Here is a 22,403-nt window from a genome sequence, read left to right on the forward strand (position 1 = left end):
TTTTCCCTCTTATGAAGAACTTTACAGTGGCAGAAAACATTATGTAACGTCACAATGCTGTCATGTCAGTGTGAACCTGAGTCTAAGAGAAATCGCTGCCACAAAGCATATAACCATAAAAAGTCAATAACTGTAAGTTTACATTTTAGCACAATCTTTTCCCCTGAAGCTGACAGAACAGATCAATCTGACCAATTAGAGGAGAGAATGTTATTTTGTGCTTTAAGTCCATAGTACAATTTATTTTGGTTTTCTGTATAACGATATAAGTGGTTTTTTTGTGTGTGTTTTTTTTTTTGGTTTGTTAGTTTTTTTTACTGTATTTCAAAACTCTTTCTCATATCTCTATTTTTCACCCTATTCATTCTGGGTGTTTTATTTACATTTTTTCAAAGCCGGTAAATCTATTAATGCTCTAGCTGGCTGAGTGGGCTACCATCCAAAAACAGGATGGTACACAAAGAACAATACACACACACCCGCACGCACGCGCACACACACACACACACACACAGCTGCTGTCGCTGCCAGGTTTGGTATGGTTTATGAAAAGTCATGAAAAGTGAATTTCTTCATACTGCCTGTGAATCTCACACAGTTGTTCCATCGGTCATTAATCTCCAGGTTATGACCTCTGCAAGGGTTTCAGAGAAATTACATATTTGCAGTTCTTTCCAACCATTCTTGCACTGACTCCTGCTTTTGACCAGATTAATGGTCAAAACCAGGCTGTTGGAACCACCTTCAGCATTTAGCATGCCGAGGTGAAACGCTTTTCCTCAGTGCAGACCAGAGGTGGCATTAGACTTTCTTTTTGTCCACTATTTTGACAGACGCTGTCAAAAAAAAAAAGCGTCATAACCAATTTCTACCCGTTATTGTTTTTTAATTATAATAGTGACATATTTATTTCTTGTTCATTCAGTTTAATAAGCAACAAGCTGAGCAGAGAATCTACATTATGTCATCAGACAAATGCATATACCTTTTTTCTGATTTTTTTGCCACTGACTGTGGCCTTGGTAACTACATATAAACAAGGAAATGAAGTGATGACACTTAAATTATAAACATAGGCATAAATCGTCCGAAGGTCTTAATGTTGATCTGGAGGCTGAATTCAGGCTCTGTTTTGTCTTGGTCTATCACAAAAAATCAAAATAAAATTCAGTGAAGTATGTAGTTAGAACATGCTAACAATAGCAAAAGTTAAAGGAGTTTGAAAACTTTGGTGTTTTAGCCACTTGCATCATGGTAAATATTGACAAAGAAACCCATTAAAGAGCATTCATTTCTTCCTTCTGGTCAATATTACTTCATAAAGTTTTCATCCTTGAAAAATGTGTCTTCCCCTCCTTTTTTGCATCCTGGAGGGATTAGTTGACATCCAGTAGCTGAAATATGCGATGTGTCGTTCAGATAAGCTTCCAACAGACTCAGCTGTACAAACTCCCCAAGTTTGGGCTAATTGCTTGCCTTAGAATAATCCCACAGCGTTTTAATTGGCTCCAAATGATTAATGAAAGAAGTCATGTGGTCCAATGTTCTGCTTACGGATGCACAGTGAATCACATCCACGATTTCTCACCAATATTCCAGCACAGCTTCTGTCTACTCATAATACTCATATACTCATGTTAATTATGTTATGTATGTACGCACTCACTCCAAAACACAAATATGGGCCCAAACAGGCACTTTAAGCAGTAAAAGAAACCATCCATTTTCAAGGATTCACCTTTGATACATAAGAGATTACCATCAAAAAAAGTTCATCGAACATCTGGTTTAATAAAAATCATTAACGCAGATCTCATTTAACTTTTACAATTTCTTTAAAATTGCCTCCAGCTGGATAGATTGATTATTTCTTTTTTTTTCCCCGGTCACACGTGTGCAGCGCTCTTCAATGAGCCGCTTGGTTCTTCCATAATTTAAATCACGCACTTCGGCAGCCAGTTGTCTGTTTACATATCCAGATGTTAGCGGTAATTTGGAGTCTGGCCTCCAGCAAAAACTGAGAGATGTGCTGCAAATATTCAATATTCGCTCTCCTTCGAGCTGCGCTTTGGCTCCCGTCGCTTCCTGGGGGAAATATCTGGCTCTTTAGCAGCTCGGTGTTTAGCTGTGTTCATTAGGCGCTCGCTAACTTTCCCCTGGCTTTGCATTTGTTTCCTTTTGTGCGTTTCCAGTATTGTGTGAGGAAGTGTGACTCAGCGTGAGTTGGCCCTTGACTTTGTGGATGTGAATCAGAGGACTCCGGAGTTGTGGTGGTGCCGCTTGATCGCTGACTGTTTATCATATGTTGTTCCATTAGAGTGACATGATGCTGTATGCTCCCTAGATCACACCACACACCATGTGATCTGCCTTTCACTCTAGGTATTGTTTGTTTCATCATCTTTGATTCTCTGCCACATATTTGCACATATAATCCATTTGCATTATGGCTTTTTCTCCTCGAAACATTCATTCCTTCCTGCCCCCCATTTTTTTCCTTCCACTTCAGTTTCCCGTTAAAATGACTAAATGTTCTGTTCTCCTTTATTCAGAACAGCCAGTCAGGATTTCTCTCAGGTGTGCATAATCTCTAAAGTGTTTTGTAACTCTTTAATTTTTTTCCACATTTTGTCATATTGCAATCGCAAACTTCAACGTCTTCCATCATGAACGTGCATTTATATTCAAACCCTTGTGTTGCGTTTATACTTCTACTGGTGTTGCGCTGTAGATCTTCTAAATAGATCAAGCTCAGTCTGATTGAATGCAGAGTGTCTGTGAACATAAATTTTCAGGCTTTGCCACTAGGTCTGTCACAAGAACAAATATTGACTGGACGATAAATTGTCCCAGAATTTATTGCGATAAACGATAACGTTGTTGCTTTTGAAGTGATCTTTAACCAGATCCCTCTAAAGCTTGATGCTATTTGTTGACTAATGCTCTCTAACGATAACCTTGAGTCCTTCACACAACTACATAGGAGGATTAGAGCCGATTTTGTGGGGAAGGAATAGACACTTTAATCTCAGAATTCTGAGAATAAGTCAGAATTCAGTGATTGGTCAGAAATCTGAGAAAAACAATATTTCAGTGGTTCTAATCCTCTTCCTTACTGAGACAAAATAACACAGATGAACTTTCTACGTTATCATGACATCTAATGAAAATTGGAAGTGCTGTTTTTTATGTCTCATCATGAGGTTCGATGTTCAATTCTACTTTTAGGCTTTGATTTTTAGTATTAATTTTTGTCCCTTTTTGTGGACTGAAGTTCTTGTTTCATGTCAGTAATCTGTCAGCTCTATTATCGTTGTTGCTGAGTTTTGTCACTTTTGGCCAAAGAGTTTCTCTCATTGTTGTATTTTGTTAGGCTGTGTGAAGTCGTTTTGTCATTTCATTGAGTAACTTCCCCTCAGCTCTTCAGTGCTCTGTTTTCCTCACAGTTGCAGCCTGTTGTTCATTAGTCTCACCTGTTTTGCACCCAGTAATCACCCAACCAGCTTCCCTTCATGTATCGCTGTCTGTATTTCTTCTCTTAATCAATTCTGGCTCCTCCATTTCCTGATGGACTTATTACTTATTACTGTTTCAAGTTTCCTCATCATTATTATGGTTATTATTGTTATAACTTTTCAGTCAAATATCCGAGTCGTTGGAATCCTCCCAGGTTTTTGCTTACATTTGGGTGAGCGACTTGCACAACTTGTGACACTGTTGTTAGCAGTTTGCAAATGAAGCATATGAGTCATGCTGCACATTGTACCCACATGTACATCTAGACCTCAAACATGTTTTAACCTGAGTGGCCAGACGTGGATGCAAGAAATATACAGTAGTATTTGAAAGAACGTTGCACCAAAAACTCACAGGTCTTCAAAAAAACAAAAAGCCCAGCAAAGTTTATTTTATGTTCATGAGAGTAAATTAGTTGGATTTTTATAAGATATGTATTTGAATTTTGAGATGAGCATACAGAAAGGTAGATGCAGGGAAGGAACATGCAAAAACTCCACAAAGAGATATTTGTTTTCTCTGCTGCTTACGTTATGTTTGGCATAATTTATTGGTAAAAACTCCCATCACTCTCAAATTTTGAACTGTGGAAACCCATCATGTTCATCGCCATCATCAAAAACAATAATTCGCAGAGGTATGTAGATACTGAACATGTTAACCATTCAACCAGACGTGAGGCAGAGTTTGGGCATCGTCTCAGGAGATCTCTATAGCTGGCAGTAGCTGTTTCAGTGCAACATGGTATTTGTAGTTTGATTGGTCTGGTAGGCTATTAATAATAGATATGTGAAATTATCTTGTGGGTCGAATACAATTGCGTGGGGGGGGGGGGCAAATGTGCTCTAGAAGTGCCTTGAGCTGCCACATTTCTCCATTAGCAACAGATCCCAGATGGCATTGTATGTAATTTGTCACCCAAGTTTAACCCTTGTGTATGCGAGTACTGAGGCAAACATAGAGGCAAATGATACAAGTTTTACGTGTGTGGGGTCGGTTGGACCCCATTTCTACATACAAGGGTTAAATGATTTGAGCCTGGACTCCCTGTAGTGGAACAACTCACTTCACTTTTGCAAAAGATGCTCTTGAGTCTGTTAGCAGTAGAGTAAAATTGTACTGGATTTGATTCCCTTTCCTTCACTTTTACAACTATGTTCTACTTTGTACCATACAACATCCCCATAAAAAAGAAAGAAGACAAAATGTATTAACGTTCAGTAGCATTGACAATTTTGCAAGACACTGCAACTTAAACATTCTTCCTGAGAAGATATGACTCTTACAAAAAAGTTTTGTCTCTACCATTGCAACTCTTTCAAGTGTCTGGTCTTCTTTCACCAATGAGCCACTCAAGGAGGAAGTACATAGCATCCACACAGTGCAGACGGGACTGTCCCACTGTTGTGGCATTGAGTCCATGGCGACTGAAGTGGTTGGGGCATAGTTGTGACAGAATAGCATTTTGGGGACAAAGAGTTTTGGGTTATGCCTGGATGGGTTGGAGGATGGGTGTGCCTGATGGAGCCTGCGTGGTTTTTGGGGTCATGGATGGGCTGTCAGGTCACCTTGCATGGCTGGTTTGGGTTCTCCCAGACTTCTCCCACCTGGGAGCTCTGGGAGGTCTCTAGCCTTAGCCGGCGCTGCGTTGGTGTGGGCGCAGGTGGAACAAACAAAAGAGAGAAAATCGTTACCTTCCATTCTGAGCCCTATTTATAGCCGGGACATGAGTATTTGTTTTTTGTACTCTGCCTGTGTCTGCAGCAAAACCCCAGTGTTCTTGTAGATATTCAGAATTTACCTTCATTGCCACTTACAATGAAATCCTTTTGCTGATACTAAATCAAAAATAATCAGTGGGCTGCTTGTCTGGTATCTAGAAGTGTTTCGAGTGTCATGGGAGCTCGTTTCCATCTTTCTGTTTTGAGCAAAGTATGAGATTCTGTGTTATTAAATTTCAACAATCCACCAGGAGAGCTTTCATTGTTAGCACACTCACACAAATAAAGAAAAAATTCGGATAGAGACTGTGATCATCAATTCATATAGTAATTTCAAACCAGGGAGTGTTTTATTTTGACTTTTCCCCTGCTTCAGGGTACGCCACGAGGCCTTTGGGCCAAAATACACAAGAGACACAGCAATTAACTCAGGAAATGGAGGGCTTATTAAGCTGCACACTCCCTTGTGCTTATGTAGGGACATAGCAGCTTAACACAGCAGAAATGTTACAGTATTGAGTATGAAACACTGGCAAAGACCATTGCATATTATCATCAAGGAAGATGGTAATGAAATGCTGTTAGTAGTAACACTAATATATGGGAGATTAATAATATAGAAAAGTTTTTCAAACCAACCATCAACTTCCTGTTTTCATACAATTTGGCTTTAGCATTGTAGCTTCATTAGCAGCTACAGAAACGTAGAAAACTAGCACTTAAAACCACTTAATTGTGAATAAGACAATACACATGTTTTTGTCGTATTTAATAAGCAAATTGTCAGTGGAAATAATTACCCAGATAACTGAAGCTGAAGTTTACACTCCGCTCTGTCATATGCATGTGTAGTTGTGGTAATGTGGAAAGAATAAAAGTCTTGTCTAAAGGTTTTATTTATTTATTTATTTTTTTGTTTGTTTTTTACAATTTTCACCTAATGTGCGAAAGAAACTAATAGAACAAACAAAACAAGGCAAATCACTTGGGCATCTGGGTATTATTCTCAGGAAGAAGCAAAAAACTGTACAACTCTGTAATCCTGCCAGCGGCAGCAGGGTGAAAGTCTATCATGAAGTGATTTGTTTAGAACAAAAGTCATTTTTAGGTAATTTACAAAGATGACAAGTTGAATTTGCTTCCAATCACGGCATCCTCTCTTGGGGTTGGTTAATCTAATTCAGTATGAATAAATAAGCAGCTGCTGTTTGGAATGCCTCGCGACATGTCTTGATAACACTGGCTTTTCTCTTGTAGATGCAGGAAGAAGTCGAAATATTGCATATTAAGTATTTCAGAGATGATTTTTGTAAATGACGGGGTAAACAATTAAATGTTTTTTCTGTTTAGGGTATTTTTGTTGTTGTTGTTTTACACAAAAGAAATTAAAAGCCAAGTTGCAGCTGAGATTCTGAAGGATGTTAGAGTTAGGGATGGGGAGATCTGCGCTGTGGAGGGTAAAGGGTTTTGCTTTGAGTCGCAGAGCAGCAGCCTCAGCAGCATTCTCAGTGAGTTCATGGACAAGTTAATGTGACAGATTGAAAGGGACGCTTTCTCTCTGTGTGTGTGTGTGTGTGGGGGTGTGAGTGCGTGTGTGTGTGGATTTGTGGAGGGGGTGGGGGCGCCATGCGTGTCGTCGTGAATACTACATCATGTGGCAACGGTGAAGCTGCCTGCTTAGACGAGCTTAGCCCCAGTCTCTTTATTTTGTCAAATTAAAGGCTCATTTCACACAAATCACAAAAAATATCCTCACACTGTGTCACAAGGGCGTTGTTTTGGAGTGACTTGCCACTGCAGTGCTTTTTACAATTCTCTCGCTCTTTTTTTCCCTTAAGTTCAACTCTACAAACTAGATTTAGTCTTTTTATACAATGCCTTTCAAAAGTATTCTCAACCCTTACCCTTTATTCACTTTGCCACGTTTGACTTTGATTTATTTTAATGGGATTCTATGTGATATTCCTATGCAGTTGTAGCTGTGAATTTGAAAGTATAATGATTCATGATTTTTTTTTAACAATATAAACCTAAGATATGTAAGTGAATATTTTGTATAGCTGCATTCCACTGCAATTAGAACCAGATGTCAGTTTGAGTATTTTCCTGTAGCTGCACATGGACAACAATGGATATTTGTCCATTGCTATTTCTAAGATAATCAGTCTGGTTGGATGGAGCTGTACTACAGAAGAATTGGATTTAGGTCTGGATTTTGGCAAGGCCATATTAGTACACATATGCATTGATGTATTGTAGCTGTTTAAGTTTAAGTCTGTTAGATCAGTGTTTTTCAACCTTTTTTGAGCCAAGGTACATTGTTTTAATTGAAAAAATCACAAGGCACACCACCAACCAAAAATGGAAACAAAGATACTCTGTAGCCGCCTATATTACATATATAGTCATTCTTATCAAAGTGTCTTGAATAGGAATCAAATAAACACAAAAAATTATTTTTATCATATTTTACATTTCTTATTTCAAATTGCACTTAACATGTCCACTTCAAAAATACACCTGAACAGTGTCACAAAACTGTCGTGTGTGATGCATGAATGTAGTAACATTCATGCATGTCCCATAAGGACCCAGCAGAGGGCTACGTCCTAAGAACTGCTGGATATATTGAGGACACAGTTCTCCGTCTCCAAATCCGGTTTTGTTCACGCCGAGTTTACATGCAGCGGCTCTATTTCCCTCCTGTACTGCCAGATTGATACTCCTCAACTTAGAAGCTGCATCATACGAGTTTGAAAACATTTCTCCATCGTGCCTACTGCTAGCATGTGCTTGTTCTAAATGAACATTAGCGCTTTCTTCTTTGATTTCCAATTTTGAATTCCAATGATTCACTTCCTGCTAAAGAGCCCCCTGGTGGTTGAAGAAAAATACACAGAAAAGCCGCATGTTCAAAGTAGCAGCTTATAGTACGGAAAATACGGTAGATGAAATTGGTTAATTTCCACTGCACACCTGACGATCACTCACGGTACACTAGTGTGCCGCGGAACAGTGGTTGAAAAACACTGTGTTAGTTGACGTTTGTTGTCCTGTCAAATGTATGCCTCAAGACACTGCATTCTATATTTAAAGGGGCAGCATCACGTACAATTGACGTTTTTGAGCTTTACATTATGTTATAATGTCATTCCCTCATCAAATACATAACTGCCGTGTTGCCTTGATTCTTACACGGATCTTTGGGGAAATCCTTGAATCTCCCAAGGCAACCATTCAGCTGTGAAAAACACCTGGGTGGACCTAACCCCGCCTTCAAGGCGCAGCTCCTCCTCTGAGCTACAGTTTCCAAGCTTCCCTCTCCCTCGACACTCGGCTCCTTCAGACTAGCCAGCAGCAGTTGGCAAACATCTGGAGGAACTGCGCATCAGCTAAGCTCATTGTACAAGCTGCTTCTTTGCACAACGTTGGTAAAAATGTTGCTAAAGGGTTAATAGAGAGGCCATGTTATGATGACTTCCTGGAGGCAGAGTTTCAGAAAGAGCAAGAGTTTTTAAAGAGATAGAGGCCCAATTTCAAGGCATTAAGCCAGGAAGTCAAATTTCTTTTAAGTCATGTTTGACAATCATATAAAAATTGAAGGTAATATAGTTATATGATCATGCTATAAAATGGAAAACACATATTACTGCCCCTTTAAGTAGCTTAGAAGCACAAAGCTACTTGTGCTTCTAAATGCAAATGTTGCATTCCCATTTTTGTTGCTTGCAAGAAACTAAAGACATTTGCTTCCCATGTATCTATCTGTGCATCTGAACGATTCGTCTCCTCTGCAGCGCCTCACCTTTTTGTATCTTCTGTTTACCTCAGTGCCATTACCCAGCTCCTTCATTAACGCAGAGGTTAAATCGGCAACAGACAGCAGCTGCAGCCGCGGCCAAAAGGGACACGATCACTGATCTGGAGCAGATTAGGTTGTGTGATTGCGTACTATGGGTTCTGTGCGCCTCCATGGCGCTCCAACCCACCTGCCCTTTTCCCTTCCCTCACCTCTCTCCTCGCAGCCTCACCAACGCTGGATCGATGAACCGTCCTGGAAGCAGAGATGCTACATCTTGGCTTTATGGAGTCGTTTCAGGCCTCCTGTGTGTGGCATTACGAATGAGGCCCATAACGTTGTTAAGCCAACTGATAGTTCAGCCATAACAAACCGTAAGATGGAGGGCACATACTCTTTGCTTCTTTTATGACATCCTTTCGATTGCGTTATCGATCGGCCCACAACAGGCCGGATAAAATCGTAATCCCAACACCAGAAATGGGATGCTTGATTAGTACATATCACAACAACATGACTCTATCTTTGTTTGCAAATATTTTATTTTTTTCCTTTTTTTTACAGCAAACCTGAAGACTGTAAAGCCTGTCGTAAGGTTTTACTCTTCATAAATATTCGTTCCGTGTTTATAACATTTTGCCAGCTGTGTCTTAGGACCGAAGACGGAGGGTCTCTGAGCAACTTTACATCTAAGACATGTACGGTGACCATCACAGAGCTGTGAGTCAAATGTTCTTCATAGCAAATGAGAAACATTAAAGCGCCTCTCCTTCTCTTTTCATGTAATATTCATGTTTTTCTCCCACCCAAGAGAGGTCTACAAGGTGTGAGAGAGAGAGAAGAAGAGAGAACCAGGGTTTCAGATTTCACCTACAGAGCTCCAGCTCTGAAATCCCCTTTTATGATTTTGGCACTATGATCTCATTTCAGTGGTTGCTTGGTTAATTGCTACTTATAAAGCGATGCCTTGATTTTCTCCGAGTGAGCGGTTAGCTGAAAGCAGGAGCAAACAAACGCAACGAGCAGAAACAAATCACATTAGCTCGCACAAAAGCCGAACAGTCGTAAAGGTTAGGTTTTCAAATTTGCAGCCTGTGCAGCCGAAAGGATCAAGAGAATTTAATCAGCGTCTGTTTTCATAAAACATTAGTTTTTTTTATTGACCGGCAATATAAATGCCAGTTAATTAATCCTTAGCAATATTGCAGAATTGAAGTTTGTCTGGCAAAACAAACGCTTTAAACATGTTTTCTCAAGTACACAATGCAATGCTTTTTTTCTTCTGTTCTGCTGTCACCGCAGGTGGCAGCAACTTGGATTGTGTGCACAGTATTTCATTTAAAAAAAGACTGTAAGAAATGTTGTGATTACACAAAACCATATTTCAAAACGAGCTTTTCAAGAGGCTCAATTACAGGCACATTTCAATAAATTAGAAAGTCTCCAAAATCACCATCCTACCTCATGAGTCCTTCCTAAAGCTTGCTAAAAAAACATTTCTTGTTGAAGCTGCCTCCAAAAAAATTTAGCCATCATCTCCATTATAGCACTAAATATGGAGTGTAATATCTAGGTCAGTGTCAGATCCTTCAAATTATATTAATTGTGAGTTGAGCTGTCGGGAGATCTCAGTTTAGGGGTTAAGGCTGTTTGTTTGGTTTGAGATCAAGAGGACAAAGGCCAAACTAAAGTGGAATATCATATTATGGGTTACATTTAAATACTTCAAACAACATCACAACAAAAAAAAAGAAAAACTTGAGTACTATTTTTCTTTGTTAGTTAGTCCAATCTCCCTTCATTGCTCCTCTTGCAGCTCTGCTTACAGTTCATTAGTTGGAATAAACTAAATCTGCTTGAAACGAGGAAGCTAGGCTGTGAAGGATCTCAGAAATTAGGCAGACATTCTTATACTTTACATAATCCCCTCCCCTTTCTGAAGATATGCATTTAAATTTTAAATTTGATGATGGTGAAATAAATGACTTCTTATCTAAATATATAAATGCATCGAGACAAAACACGCTTGGCTTTGAAGTGATTATGTAGGCGGTAAACGTCAGAACAAGGAAATCATTATGTTTTACACCATGGCATTGCATTTTATATATACAAGCTATTTTCTTAGCAGGCGGTACTTTAAAGAAACTGCATTTTCCTTCAGATTATATCCAACTGTGGGCAAATTATACATTTTTGACGACTGCCAAGTTTGTTTCTCAGACGTTAAGCACAACTTCCCCATTGTTTAGTAGCATTATATTAGGTGTTTGCAGTTTTTAATACTTTTCTAACATTGCATCAAGTTAAAGGTTCACCAGAAGCTTTGTTTGGTCGGCTTGAAATGATTGCTGGCAGCACTGCTAGCATGTTGAGGTAAATTACAGAGACAAAGGCATTGCCAGGGGGCCAGTGTAAAACAAAAGCACACCCTTGATTTGCCCATATATGTACTTGCAGCTGTAAATAAATTTAGTAAGGAACATAAGCAGGATGAAGTCAGCAGCAATATATAGTATTTGTTTTTATACTTTTGTGCTTTGCCCCGGGTTCTAATTTTTATTCTGTTTTGTAACGCTGCATAGCATAATAACGCTGCAACATTGAATTAATGTAACAAAATCAGGCTTCTAAATGTAATAAAACATAATCAAAAATGCATTATGTAATAATTAACGTCAAATGTCATAAAATCCCAGAACACATTTTTTTATATTTTCTGTTGCTTGTAATAGTGTTATTTTTATAGAGTTTTTTTTTTTATTTTTTTTTAGAAATGATAATGTAATAATGTGGCGCATTATGTAATAAACATTCACAAACTCTTTGTGTTCATCCTAATAACTATCATGCTATAGATTATATGCATATTTAAATTGAAACTTATGTCAGAAAATGCTAAACTTTTTGTCATTTACTTGTGTTTTCAGGCTTACAGAACACTCAGTATTTGTTGTTCAGGGCAAAACGATTAAAAATACGTTCAAGGATTTCATTACATTTGCATCTATTATTACATAATACTGTATTAATTATGTTTTATTACATTGTAAAACCCATTTCATTACGTTATTACATGATGTGACATTACATGGTGTCTATTAAAATCACTACAACCAGTTCAACATACCAATCTCTGAACATCTATGCTTTTATTGGCAGCTCAGTTTGTGGGTCGTCTTCATATCCGTTGCTTACACATTTATAGCTGCGTATGACCTGTCATAGTAAAATTTGCCTGTCAAATCTGTTTATAAATCATAATGATGTTCAATTGGTTTACATCTACATGACTACCCCACTATCTTGATAATCTTGAGCACTGTTTTCCCTCGGCTTTGTCAAAATCACAGATTCACTATCATCAGACTCTGGCTTTTTGTTCACGCTCCAAACTCTTTGGTTTTACTTGTTTGTTGATTATTTTAAAAAAATAAATAAAAAAAAAACGGTGTTAAAAGGGAGCGTACATTGAGAGCACAGCTGTTCGTCTCATCAATTAATATTTGTCAGTTGGCACCTTTTAACACACATTAGATGCGTTATGCTGAAAAGACGTAACAGTTTACTGGAGTTCAGCCTTGAATAATTTCATCGGAGGTGTCAACACTTCTGAACAGGACCGGTGTAAAGATGCTCACTGGGTGTGAGGCTGAGGCATCACACTGCTACCAGACTCTACTGGTGTGTTTGATAGAAAATAATAGTGTATTGTGTGTATGTGTGTGTAACACTGCTAATGTGCGCTGCCTGAACTTTTTCCCAAATGACCAAATACCAAAACATACTCTACAACAGAGTATACTGGTGGTTAGTGGGTTTTTAAGAAGTTGGTAATTGTTTAATGTAAAAAGGGTTTTATTTTTACACAAGTAGGCAAGTTGAAGGTTTAACCAAAGTGTTTTGTCTGGTCCGACTCCTCTCTACAGAGACCCGCTTCAACTTTCCCTGTATTGTGGTTACTATATTCAATGGACTTATTCGGTCCCCTCTTGCATTAATCACCCTTTCACAGATTTAACAAGATTTATGTTTTTGACATCTGAATCCTCCTACAATAGGTTCAGTTGTGAACATGCCATCTTACTGTCCGCTCCACCGTTGCTTCTAGGTCCTATCTTTCCACTTTTATCAAATCAAAACGAAGGGCAGAAGGTTTATCGCCTGCCATTTCCAGGTGCCTCTCTGTTGAGATGAGGTTTTTCATTTTACTTAATGGTGGTCATCAGCTATTGTCTAATTGGAGTGGATACAGCATTAAGACTCTGTGAGGAGCTGGGTAGAGCATGAGAATGAAGGGATTAGAGGATAACAAGTACTCAGGGACCGCTAATGTTTACTGGTGTATAAGTAGATCCATTTCTCAATCCTTTTGCGTCAAGTTATCTTGCGTAGCTAAAAATCCATCTGATTCTCTGCTTTTGTTTATTTATTAATTCAATCTACTTTTAACTGTTTGTGTAATTGTGTTTTGAAACAGTGGTATTGGTTTAAAAGTCTGCACACAGATGGTATTATCTGGAAGCAGTTTCACAGTGAGGTGTGTTTCAGAAGCAAGGCTCTCGACTTTTAAAGGACGTAGTTTCTGATAGTTTCATCAAATCAAATGTCATTTGTGCAACTTGATCAAGACGAAACAAACTAAATTTTAAATGATTGTACAAAAAAACATTACTCTTAGTTATATCCAAAATCAAAACTCGGAAATGAGATTTGAGAATTCACACAAGATCAAAATTACACATAAAAGCTCCAAAATATGCTTTTATGTGTAATTTTGTATGTCCATGTGATATTTGGAATATTTCCACTAGGCTGGCTGTAGAGAAACCACACACTTTTTGTTTTCACCAGCAAGTTTCTGGCATAATGCTGGCCCAATGTGAATCGTTCTTATTGGAAATAGTGGTACGATTTAAGTCAATTCATCGGTCTTCCTAATTAAACCCCATATTTTATGTGCATAGTTTAAGGTCAGCTTGTTTAATTTATTCCAAAACCAGTTTTGATGTTTGTCTGGCATCATTGACAACCAATTTTATCCAAGATTTAACCATCTTTCTGTATATTTGAGGTGAAGTAAAAAAAAGGAAGTTAGTCCGCCTCTTTTATCATGTTACCGACTCTGGGCAATGTATCTGTACCACTGGGAGCTAAATAGGCCTTGAACTTGATACCATACTCGCCATTAGAGGTGTGTCTATCTATCGGTCACAGATCATAATTGGTCGATTTCTGTGAAAAAGTGTATAATCGGTGATCGCCAAAACTGAACACCTGTATCTCACTTTGCAGCCTGCGTCTGCAGCTTATCTCCTCTTTTCTTTACACTGCAGAAGCGCGGGGCAACATATCCTAAGCAATGTGGTGAAGAACTTTAACGCTCAGAGCGAATGGGGAAGTTGCGACGGAAAATTACCTCAAGGATGAAGCACGTCAAAATGCATCAACACAACAAATTTAATATGACATTTAAAAAACAAACACTTGACAGAGCATGACTAGATTGAGGCTCACTGCAGGTAAAACATACATCCGGAGCGATCAGACAGCAGGTAAAGCAGCGCACATCTACCAACACTCACTCGGATTAGCGTGATGGTCAGAAAGCTAAACAAATAGCCTGAAAAATATTTAAATCAATGACCTAATGGTGTACGATCCTGGATTCTGCTCTTGCTGTTTGACCGCGGCTACATACTACTGGTAGTAATATTTCACATAGCGCCGTTTCTGCTCCACCAGTGAACTCTCACTCTGAACGTCTGCTTGAAGTTGCAGCATGTAACTTAAACAAACAAAAGATTTTATATATGCGTTAAAACTTTCGCTGTCCTAACATAATCTCTGAAAAATAATCGATCTCCTCTGCCTCCTCCCTGTTTCTGCATAATTACTCAGCTCGGTCAGAAACGGCCAATCAGAACCAGCATTAATCAGCTGGCTGTGCTCTCAGGAGATTTTGATTTAGTAACTCATTATTGTTTATTTTGATGCAATCTGCATTTGACTTTGAATGAATGTTTCCTTTTTTACATGACTTTATTTTATATATGCAGTGTTGTGAGATTTATTTGACTCATATATAATGTTAAGAGCCTTAATGTTAAATATTATTTTACTGATTGCAGGTTTTTCAGTTGTCCTTTTGACTGAGTAGCTGTTGTATTGTGCCTGCAAGTATTTGCATATTTATATCTAAATTAGGTTAATTTATTACCAGATCGTTTTTCCATTTTGTCAGATCACATAGCAGCATTAATACCCAACGTGAAAAATTAATGGCCAATGCAGATGATCGGCAATGATCGGTGACCGGCCCTCATGGGTGATTGGAATCGGAATAGGCAGCAAAATACTTGATCAGAGCATCCCTGCTCACCATATTTGTTATAGTTATCCTTGTAAACCTCACTTTGACTGATGATATAAACATACTCCATGTCATTACGCCCAACTGTCTCAATCTTTAACCTACAATACAACTTTTCCTATGAAGGAATCCGGATTGGGCATGAGGTCAGCTTCAGATTTCAGTGGTGCTTCAGGGTGTTGAGGTGCTTCTCTCTTGGTTGGTTCTCTATCAGTTAATACTGATATAAAAGTGGATTCAATGCAGACAAAGATACTGCTGTTTCAGCTGTTTCCGCCTTATGGTATACCTATATAGGCATGAATTTATGTGATTCCTAGTTTGTATTAGAACATTCTGACCCATTTCAATCCATCTGAGGGGCACATTTTGGGCCAGCTGGGTTAAAACTTGGAGCCAACGGAGTGCTGTAGCAGGACAATGACACAGATCCACTTAACTTCCAACCTGAACTCTGTTGAAACATTTTTGGACGTTGCTTAAAAGCCCAGGCTGTAGCAGAAATTAGCTCTACCATTTCATGGGAACAGCATCATCAAATATCCAGGTAAAATTAAGACCAAAACTTGTTGATTCTTTTCAGGTCAACCTTGTTGTTGACCACAGAGAAGTCGGGTTTTGACTTCTTCCAGCACAATAAAAAATGCCGTTACAAAACACACAACACTGAAGATCCACACAGCACAATTAGCAAAAAAAAGAAAAAGAAAAGACTTTTCACTGGTATTCTGCCATACCTTTGAAAGCTCAAATGTGCCATCATTGCCAGGAGAATTAAGATCATTTTAAAATGCTTGTATTAACATTTAGAGATGCGCTGATCCCCTTTTTTCCACTTCTGATACCGACACCCGAGGTTTAGTATTGACTGATTCCGATCCGATACAGAAAAACAAAAACAAGCTGAAATGAGTTTAAATGTTTTTTTTGTTTTTAACACAGAAATACATATATATTGAATCACAAATCTGAGATAATTCTGCACCAGTGCAGCGTACTTAAATACACCAGTAGCTTCTCAAGCTTGGTCAACATGTAAAAATAAACTGCAACAAATCTTCTTTGAAATGGTTCAGAAAGTGCAATTAGGAATCCTAAATATAATGTTAAATAATAATAAAGCATGATATATCTCAGAGTACAAAGAATTATAGTGAATACATCCATCCTTATGGATTGGGGCACACTGTCACTGATACCCCCATTTTTTTCAATATCGCCACCAATACAGACATTAATATCAGATCGATGCATCTCCATTAATCTCTTCCTCATTTCTCCTCCTCTCTCTCTTTTTGGCCCCTGCCTCATGAATCCACTCCAGAAATAGGGGTCACCTGTGTCGATCTAATGACAAATCTTCTAGGATTATCAGTAATCCCCCAGCAGTAAAATCTGTTTGCCGACAGCTGTGCTCTTCCTAACAGTGTTGTCGCTTCCTGTACAAACTCTGCCCTACATACCAGAAAAGGCCCAACTCTTTTCTGAGAAAAAAAAAAGGGGGGGAAAAACATTAATTTTCTGCATCAGTGGATTCCAATTTGATGCTATTTTTCTCCATTTCTTCTTTGGTGTTTTGTTGTATTTGACTTGCATGTGATGCTGATTTCTTCTGTGAATGATTATAGGGTTGGTGTGAATTTATTGTGAGTAAACGGCAATATTCTCCGGGAGTCATGAATTTCCCTGGGCCTTCACTTTCAATTCGCAAACTCTTTAGTTTTTTGGTGATGGTTGTTTTTTTTTGTTTTTTTTTGTTTTCCTGGCCTCGCAAAGAATGACTCACCAATAATTTAGGCATCACTTCACTCTGTGAGTAGATGTTCAATCGAACAGAAATGCACTCCTGCATTTGTTTACAATCTCTTTTTTTCCCATCTTGAATAAATTGAAGCTGAAATAGAAAATCACTGAGACAAACAAATCCTCGAAGATATTAGTTTTATCGATCCGGCTGTCCTCGCATCTGCAACGTGTAATAATACCAGAGCGTGATTCCATAATATCACAGTTGGCAATGGAGTTCAATTCATTTATAGAGAGAGATTAAATTTTTGCTCATGACTGCACTAAAAGATTATTAAAGGAAAACGCTCCTCACATCAGCTTTTCAGCTTGCCGTTCATGTGTTTGAGTCGTTTTTAAGTTTCTCTTTTCTTTTTTCCTTTGTTTTTCTCTTCCCGCCTCAGGTGGTGTACAAGAACAACGATATCCGACTAGAGCTCTCTCGCCTGGCCCGCATCGTTGACCCTAAGATGAAGCTCCAAGGAGACGTGGTTTTCAAGTGTGAAAACGTTCCCACGCTTGACCCCATCAACTTCGAGACCCCCGACTCCTTCCTGGCCTTGCCCAAGTGGAACACCAAGCGCGTCGGCTCCATATCCTTTGACTTCCGCACTTCGGAACCAAACGGGTTGATACTCTTCACCCACGGCAAACCGCAAAACCGGCGCGACGCCAAGGGCCAGAAGAACAACAAAGTGGACTTCTTTGCAGTGGAGCTGCTGGATGGAGGGCTGTACCTTCTTCTGGACATGGGCTCCGGGACCATCAAGGTCAAGGCCACTCAGGCTAAAGTCAGCGACGGGGCCTGGCATCACGTGGACATCCAGAGGGATGGCCGCTCTGGTAAGGATGCTGAAAACAATAAAGTAGGGGAGGGAGTGCTTAGAGAAGTGGTCTCTGTACTATTGGTGTCTGAAGAAATGAACCACATCTGGTCAAAACCAACCCATCAGGGCCAAGAGTAGAGTCTGAGGTTGTCAATCAACCTCAGGTACACGCTGGTCAGTGTGCAAATGGTGGAGAAACAACTTACCATTACAGGAAAACCGTTCATCCACCATCATCGTTGGCTATGCTACCTAGCCTGAGCATTCATGGCAGGCTTTGCTGACGGGAAGAAGCTGTAGCATAGCAAAGAGCATGATTGACAGCACTAAGTCCCTCCTCCTGGCTGTGATTGGTTGTTTCTGACCGAGCTGTGTATTTAGGCAGCTAGCATTAGGAGAAGGTAGATTAGCTCAGTCTTTTTCACAGATCATCTGTCTCATACTACACTGTCACGACATAGTGACTGTTTTAACAAATATGGGAAAAACATATTTTGAAAAAAAAAAGTTACATACCCCAGCTTTAAGCCAGCTGTCAGATGTTTTTATCAATTAATAATGATCCATATCAAAAACATGAATTTATTATTTTAATTTGATTATATAGTGTAAACATCTAACAACCAAACCCTACCCATTCCCTAACAAAAACTGAAGCTTGCAGACACAACATTTATTATCTTGTCAAAACTTTGAATCCCTGCTGCACATTAAGTTACTATGAAATTATTGGAAACGTTTTCCCTAGCACAGCACTCGGTAAAGTCATTATGCACTAGCTTGTTTTAGTTTGCTGGTATTCTCAACCTTAGAATGTTATAAAGCTTTAATAGAGATAGATGGCTCAAAATGATTTATCGCCAGGGTAAAGTTCTCTTCTTCTCTAAATAGCAACCGAGCCCCTTCTATTTTTTCTGGCTTCCTTCCATCTGTTGGTTCCCTGGCCTCAAAACATAGCTACATACACAGAAAATGTTTGAGGAAGATTGCATTAGCGAACAGGGGTTGAAACTTCTCTTGCCTTAAGCTCCAGACTCAATACAATCTCTGCATTAGGAGAGATCCTCCAGAGAACACGGTTGTGTTAGTTGCCGTGTTATATATCAGGTTGGAGCAGCCAATTTAGCCGTGTGTCAGAGCTCGCTGCTTTGATTAATCACCGGCACAGCCCCCAAGTACGATAGCGGAGCAGAAAGTTGGATTTCTTCGCTGGGAAAAAGAGGAATGAGACAGATAAATGGATACCAGACTGAAAGATGGTTAAGAACAGGCATAATCACACTTGTGGCATGAGTGAAATGTTAATAAGGAGTCTGGGTGAATTAAATTTCATGTCCACAAAGAGCTTGGGTTTCTGCCGCACTGCAAGATGAATATAATATTTGGTAACTCATATGTCACTGTTCTCGTGCAAGCTAATGGTAGGTTGTGAGGGGAAAAATAGATATTTTTCTTTATCTCCTATACCATATGCTTTTGACCTCAATGGAGGCTGAAGAAGATATCCTATACAGCATAGGTTATGTGATACGAGCAGAGTCCGCCTGCTGAATAATACATCCGCTTCTATTTAAAAAAAAGTCAAATATTTAAGGTGGCAATTAAGATATAACAACTACAAAGTAAAACTCATGAAAGTAATACAGGCCCAGACATCTGTCTTCTTAGAATATTCCTCCGCTTTCATTACTTGTCACACTGGCATATCTGAGCTTGTGAAGCAAATTTCAACACCGAACAAAGATGACGTAAGTCGACACAAAAGGCTCTTTTCAGATTTCATTTAAGGGAAAAAGGTATCTGAACTCCCCCGACCCAGTTAAATCATGATTTAACTGAGAATACATACATTTTTTGTTTCATTCCACTAGCCACACCCAAACACTTCAAGAAATCACTTGTGACATTGAGTAGGCTAATGCTCCGTTTACTCAAATGTTTTGGCCTCTCGTTCACATGGTAGCAATGTTTTGGATGGACAAAACTACAAAGGTAAATTGAAAACATAAGGAAATGATAATGCCAGTCAAACCATCATTCATGTTCAGATCCAGTTTTCACACAACACAGTCACAATGACAGTGGACTGGATTATTTGGTGCATTTAAGCAAAATCACCTGATTTTGAAATATTTATGTCAGCATTGAAGATATATAGATGTCAGAAGCACCTCTATACAATCAAAGGATTATGAAAACATTCCTGTGGATCAGAAACTGTTCAAACTTCCACCACCTCCTACAGGCTTTCTATGCTCACTGCATCATTTCTAGTCCTATTCGCGTTTTCATTCCATTGATGTGTAAATGCAGATTTTTTCAGATACACGATGGAAAAGGTTTTTGTAAACATTTGGAAAACAAGCCTACAAGATCTCCAAAAGTAATACCTCACGGTCCAATCTAAGGGATACAAGGACTGTAGAGAAGTATTAGTTATTGACATTTTTCAGGTTGGGAAGGGCTACAAAGCAATTTCCCGGGATTTTGGACTCTAGTGAATCAAAATAAGATTCACAGAGGAGCCCTGAAAAGCATCAAGCCGGGCTTCACTCTGGTCATTTAAGGCCAGTGTTCACAATTCAACAATAGAAGAGAGACTTGGCAAAAATGGCATCCATGAGAGCGTTCCAAGATGAAAAACACTTCAAAGATAAACACAAAGGCCTGCTTCCCATTCAGCAAAAAAACAAAACAAAAAGATCTTGATGTTTCCTAAGACTTTTGGGAAAATATTCTGTTGACTGACGAGACAAATGTGGAAATTGTTGGAAATTGTACGACAATCCACACTGTCTCTCATTGGGCTTAAATTTCTTCTTTTTTTTTTTTTTTTTTTTTGCAGTCCTAGAAAATTCAAGTAAGCATCTTTTACAGGAGGAATTTTTAAAAATACGTTCAAACAAAAAAGAGGGAAGATAATTCTAATGGACTTCCCCTCCAGTGATCTTTTTGCAAGGCAAATTTAATATTTTGATTGAATTGAGACTTCCAACAAACCAGTGAAACAAATGGAGGAACTCGTCGCCTGACACAAAGAAATGGTGCGTAATTATTTATTCTTATTTTGTTCTCTTCTTCTGTGGTTTTGGGACTCATTAGGGGTTCCCTGAAGTAGAGTGTCAGCGATCAAAGAAAGGCAGGGTTCCAGAAATGGGTTTGCAGCACCATCTCCAAATGTGACGGTTCAGCACTGTCATAGTAAAGCTTTGTACTCTATCATTACACTTTTTTACAACTTTACTAGAAGTGCAGCTCTGCTTTGTCTTAAATTTTTGGGTAAAATATTTAACACTTCTACCCTAAAATTGATTAATTTATCGCAGCCTGAAAAGTAAAGGTTTGTGGCAGCAAGAACACTAGAGCAAACGACATCTGGTTTAAGAAGAGTTAAGTTAAAAAAGGAACAATAATCGCTTCTCTTCCACCCAGGCATCATCTCGGTGAACAGTCGCCGGACCCCTTTCACAGCCAGCGGGGAAAACGAGATCTTGGACTTGGAAGGGGACCTTTACCTGGGAGGTTTGCCTGACAGTCGGGCAGGCTTAGTGCTCCCTACCGAGCTCTGGACCGCTATGCTCGACTACGGCTATGTGGGCTGCATCCGGGACCTGTTCATCGATGGACGCAGCAAAGACATCCGGCAGATCTCGCAGTCGCAGAACGTGACGGGCATCAAGTCGTCATGCAGCAAGATGACGGGGAAGCAGTGCGACAGCAGCCCCTGCAAGAACAGCGGCGCGTGTAAGGAGGGATGGAACCGGTTCATTTGCGACTGCACAGGAACGGGCTTCTGGGACAGCACCTGTGAGAGAGGTCAGTCGTCTTTTAGCTCCTGCTTTGTAAACTCTGTTCATTTTTTCTATCTGTTAAGAGATTAACTTTATAAATCTGTTTGTTTTCACTTGGAGGTTCATTGATTTCTCAGTTGAGGCTGAAAGAGGATAAAGCAAGTTTTATTTATTTTTTTGTGCTGCAAGATGTTTTGTGTGTGTTAGAGAAGCATTGATCAAAGATTCATGGCCAATTTTTTCCACTTTCCCCTGAAGAACTATCATTAACGGCATTTAAAATTTGATCTAGTTTTTCTGCCGTTAATGATAATTATTTATATTCATTTGAGAAGCGATGCCGCACTATGTGGGTGAGACAGAGAAGGATTTTGCTTTATTTTTTAAGGCACAGTGGCTGCGTTTCCATTATCCACACAATTGCACAATTTGACGTTTTGAAAATAAATTTGCTTAATAGAAACACAGCAATTTTGAAAAAAAGTCTTGTTTTTCAGTCAAATGTTTTGGTGCTTGAATTAGTTTTACTTTTTGGTTGGAATAAAATCAGTTTATTTGGCAAAACACTTTTTTACACCTGAGTCACATGAT

General features: G+C 39.0%; 1 protein-coding gene across 9 annotated transcripts in view; it reads left to right on the plus strand.

Moving 5' to 3' along the window:
* Window positions 1-22,403, plus strand: part of nrxn3b (neurexin 3b) — a 395,380-nt gene that overhangs the window by 101,513 nt on the left and 271,464 nt on the right. For all 9 annotated transcript variants that reach the window (XM_017302192.1, XM_017302191.1, XM_017302190.1 and 6 more), the window contains 2 exons: window positions 17,599-18,037; window positions 21,454-21,837. In XM_017302192.1, the coding sequence (XP_017157681.1) occupies window positions 17,599-18,037; window positions 21,454-21,837 (823 nt within the window). The remainder of the gene's footprint in view (window positions 1-17,598; window positions 18,038-21,453; window positions 21,838-22,403) is intronic.

This window comes from Poecilia reticulata, linkage group LG21, assembly GCF_000633615.1.
Source record: "Poecilia reticulata strain Guanapo linkage group LG21, Guppy_female_1.0+MT, whole genome shotgun sequence".
Lineage (NCBI taxonomy): Eukaryota > Metazoa > Chordata > Actinopteri > Cyprinodontiformes > Poeciliidae > Poecilia > Poecilia reticulata.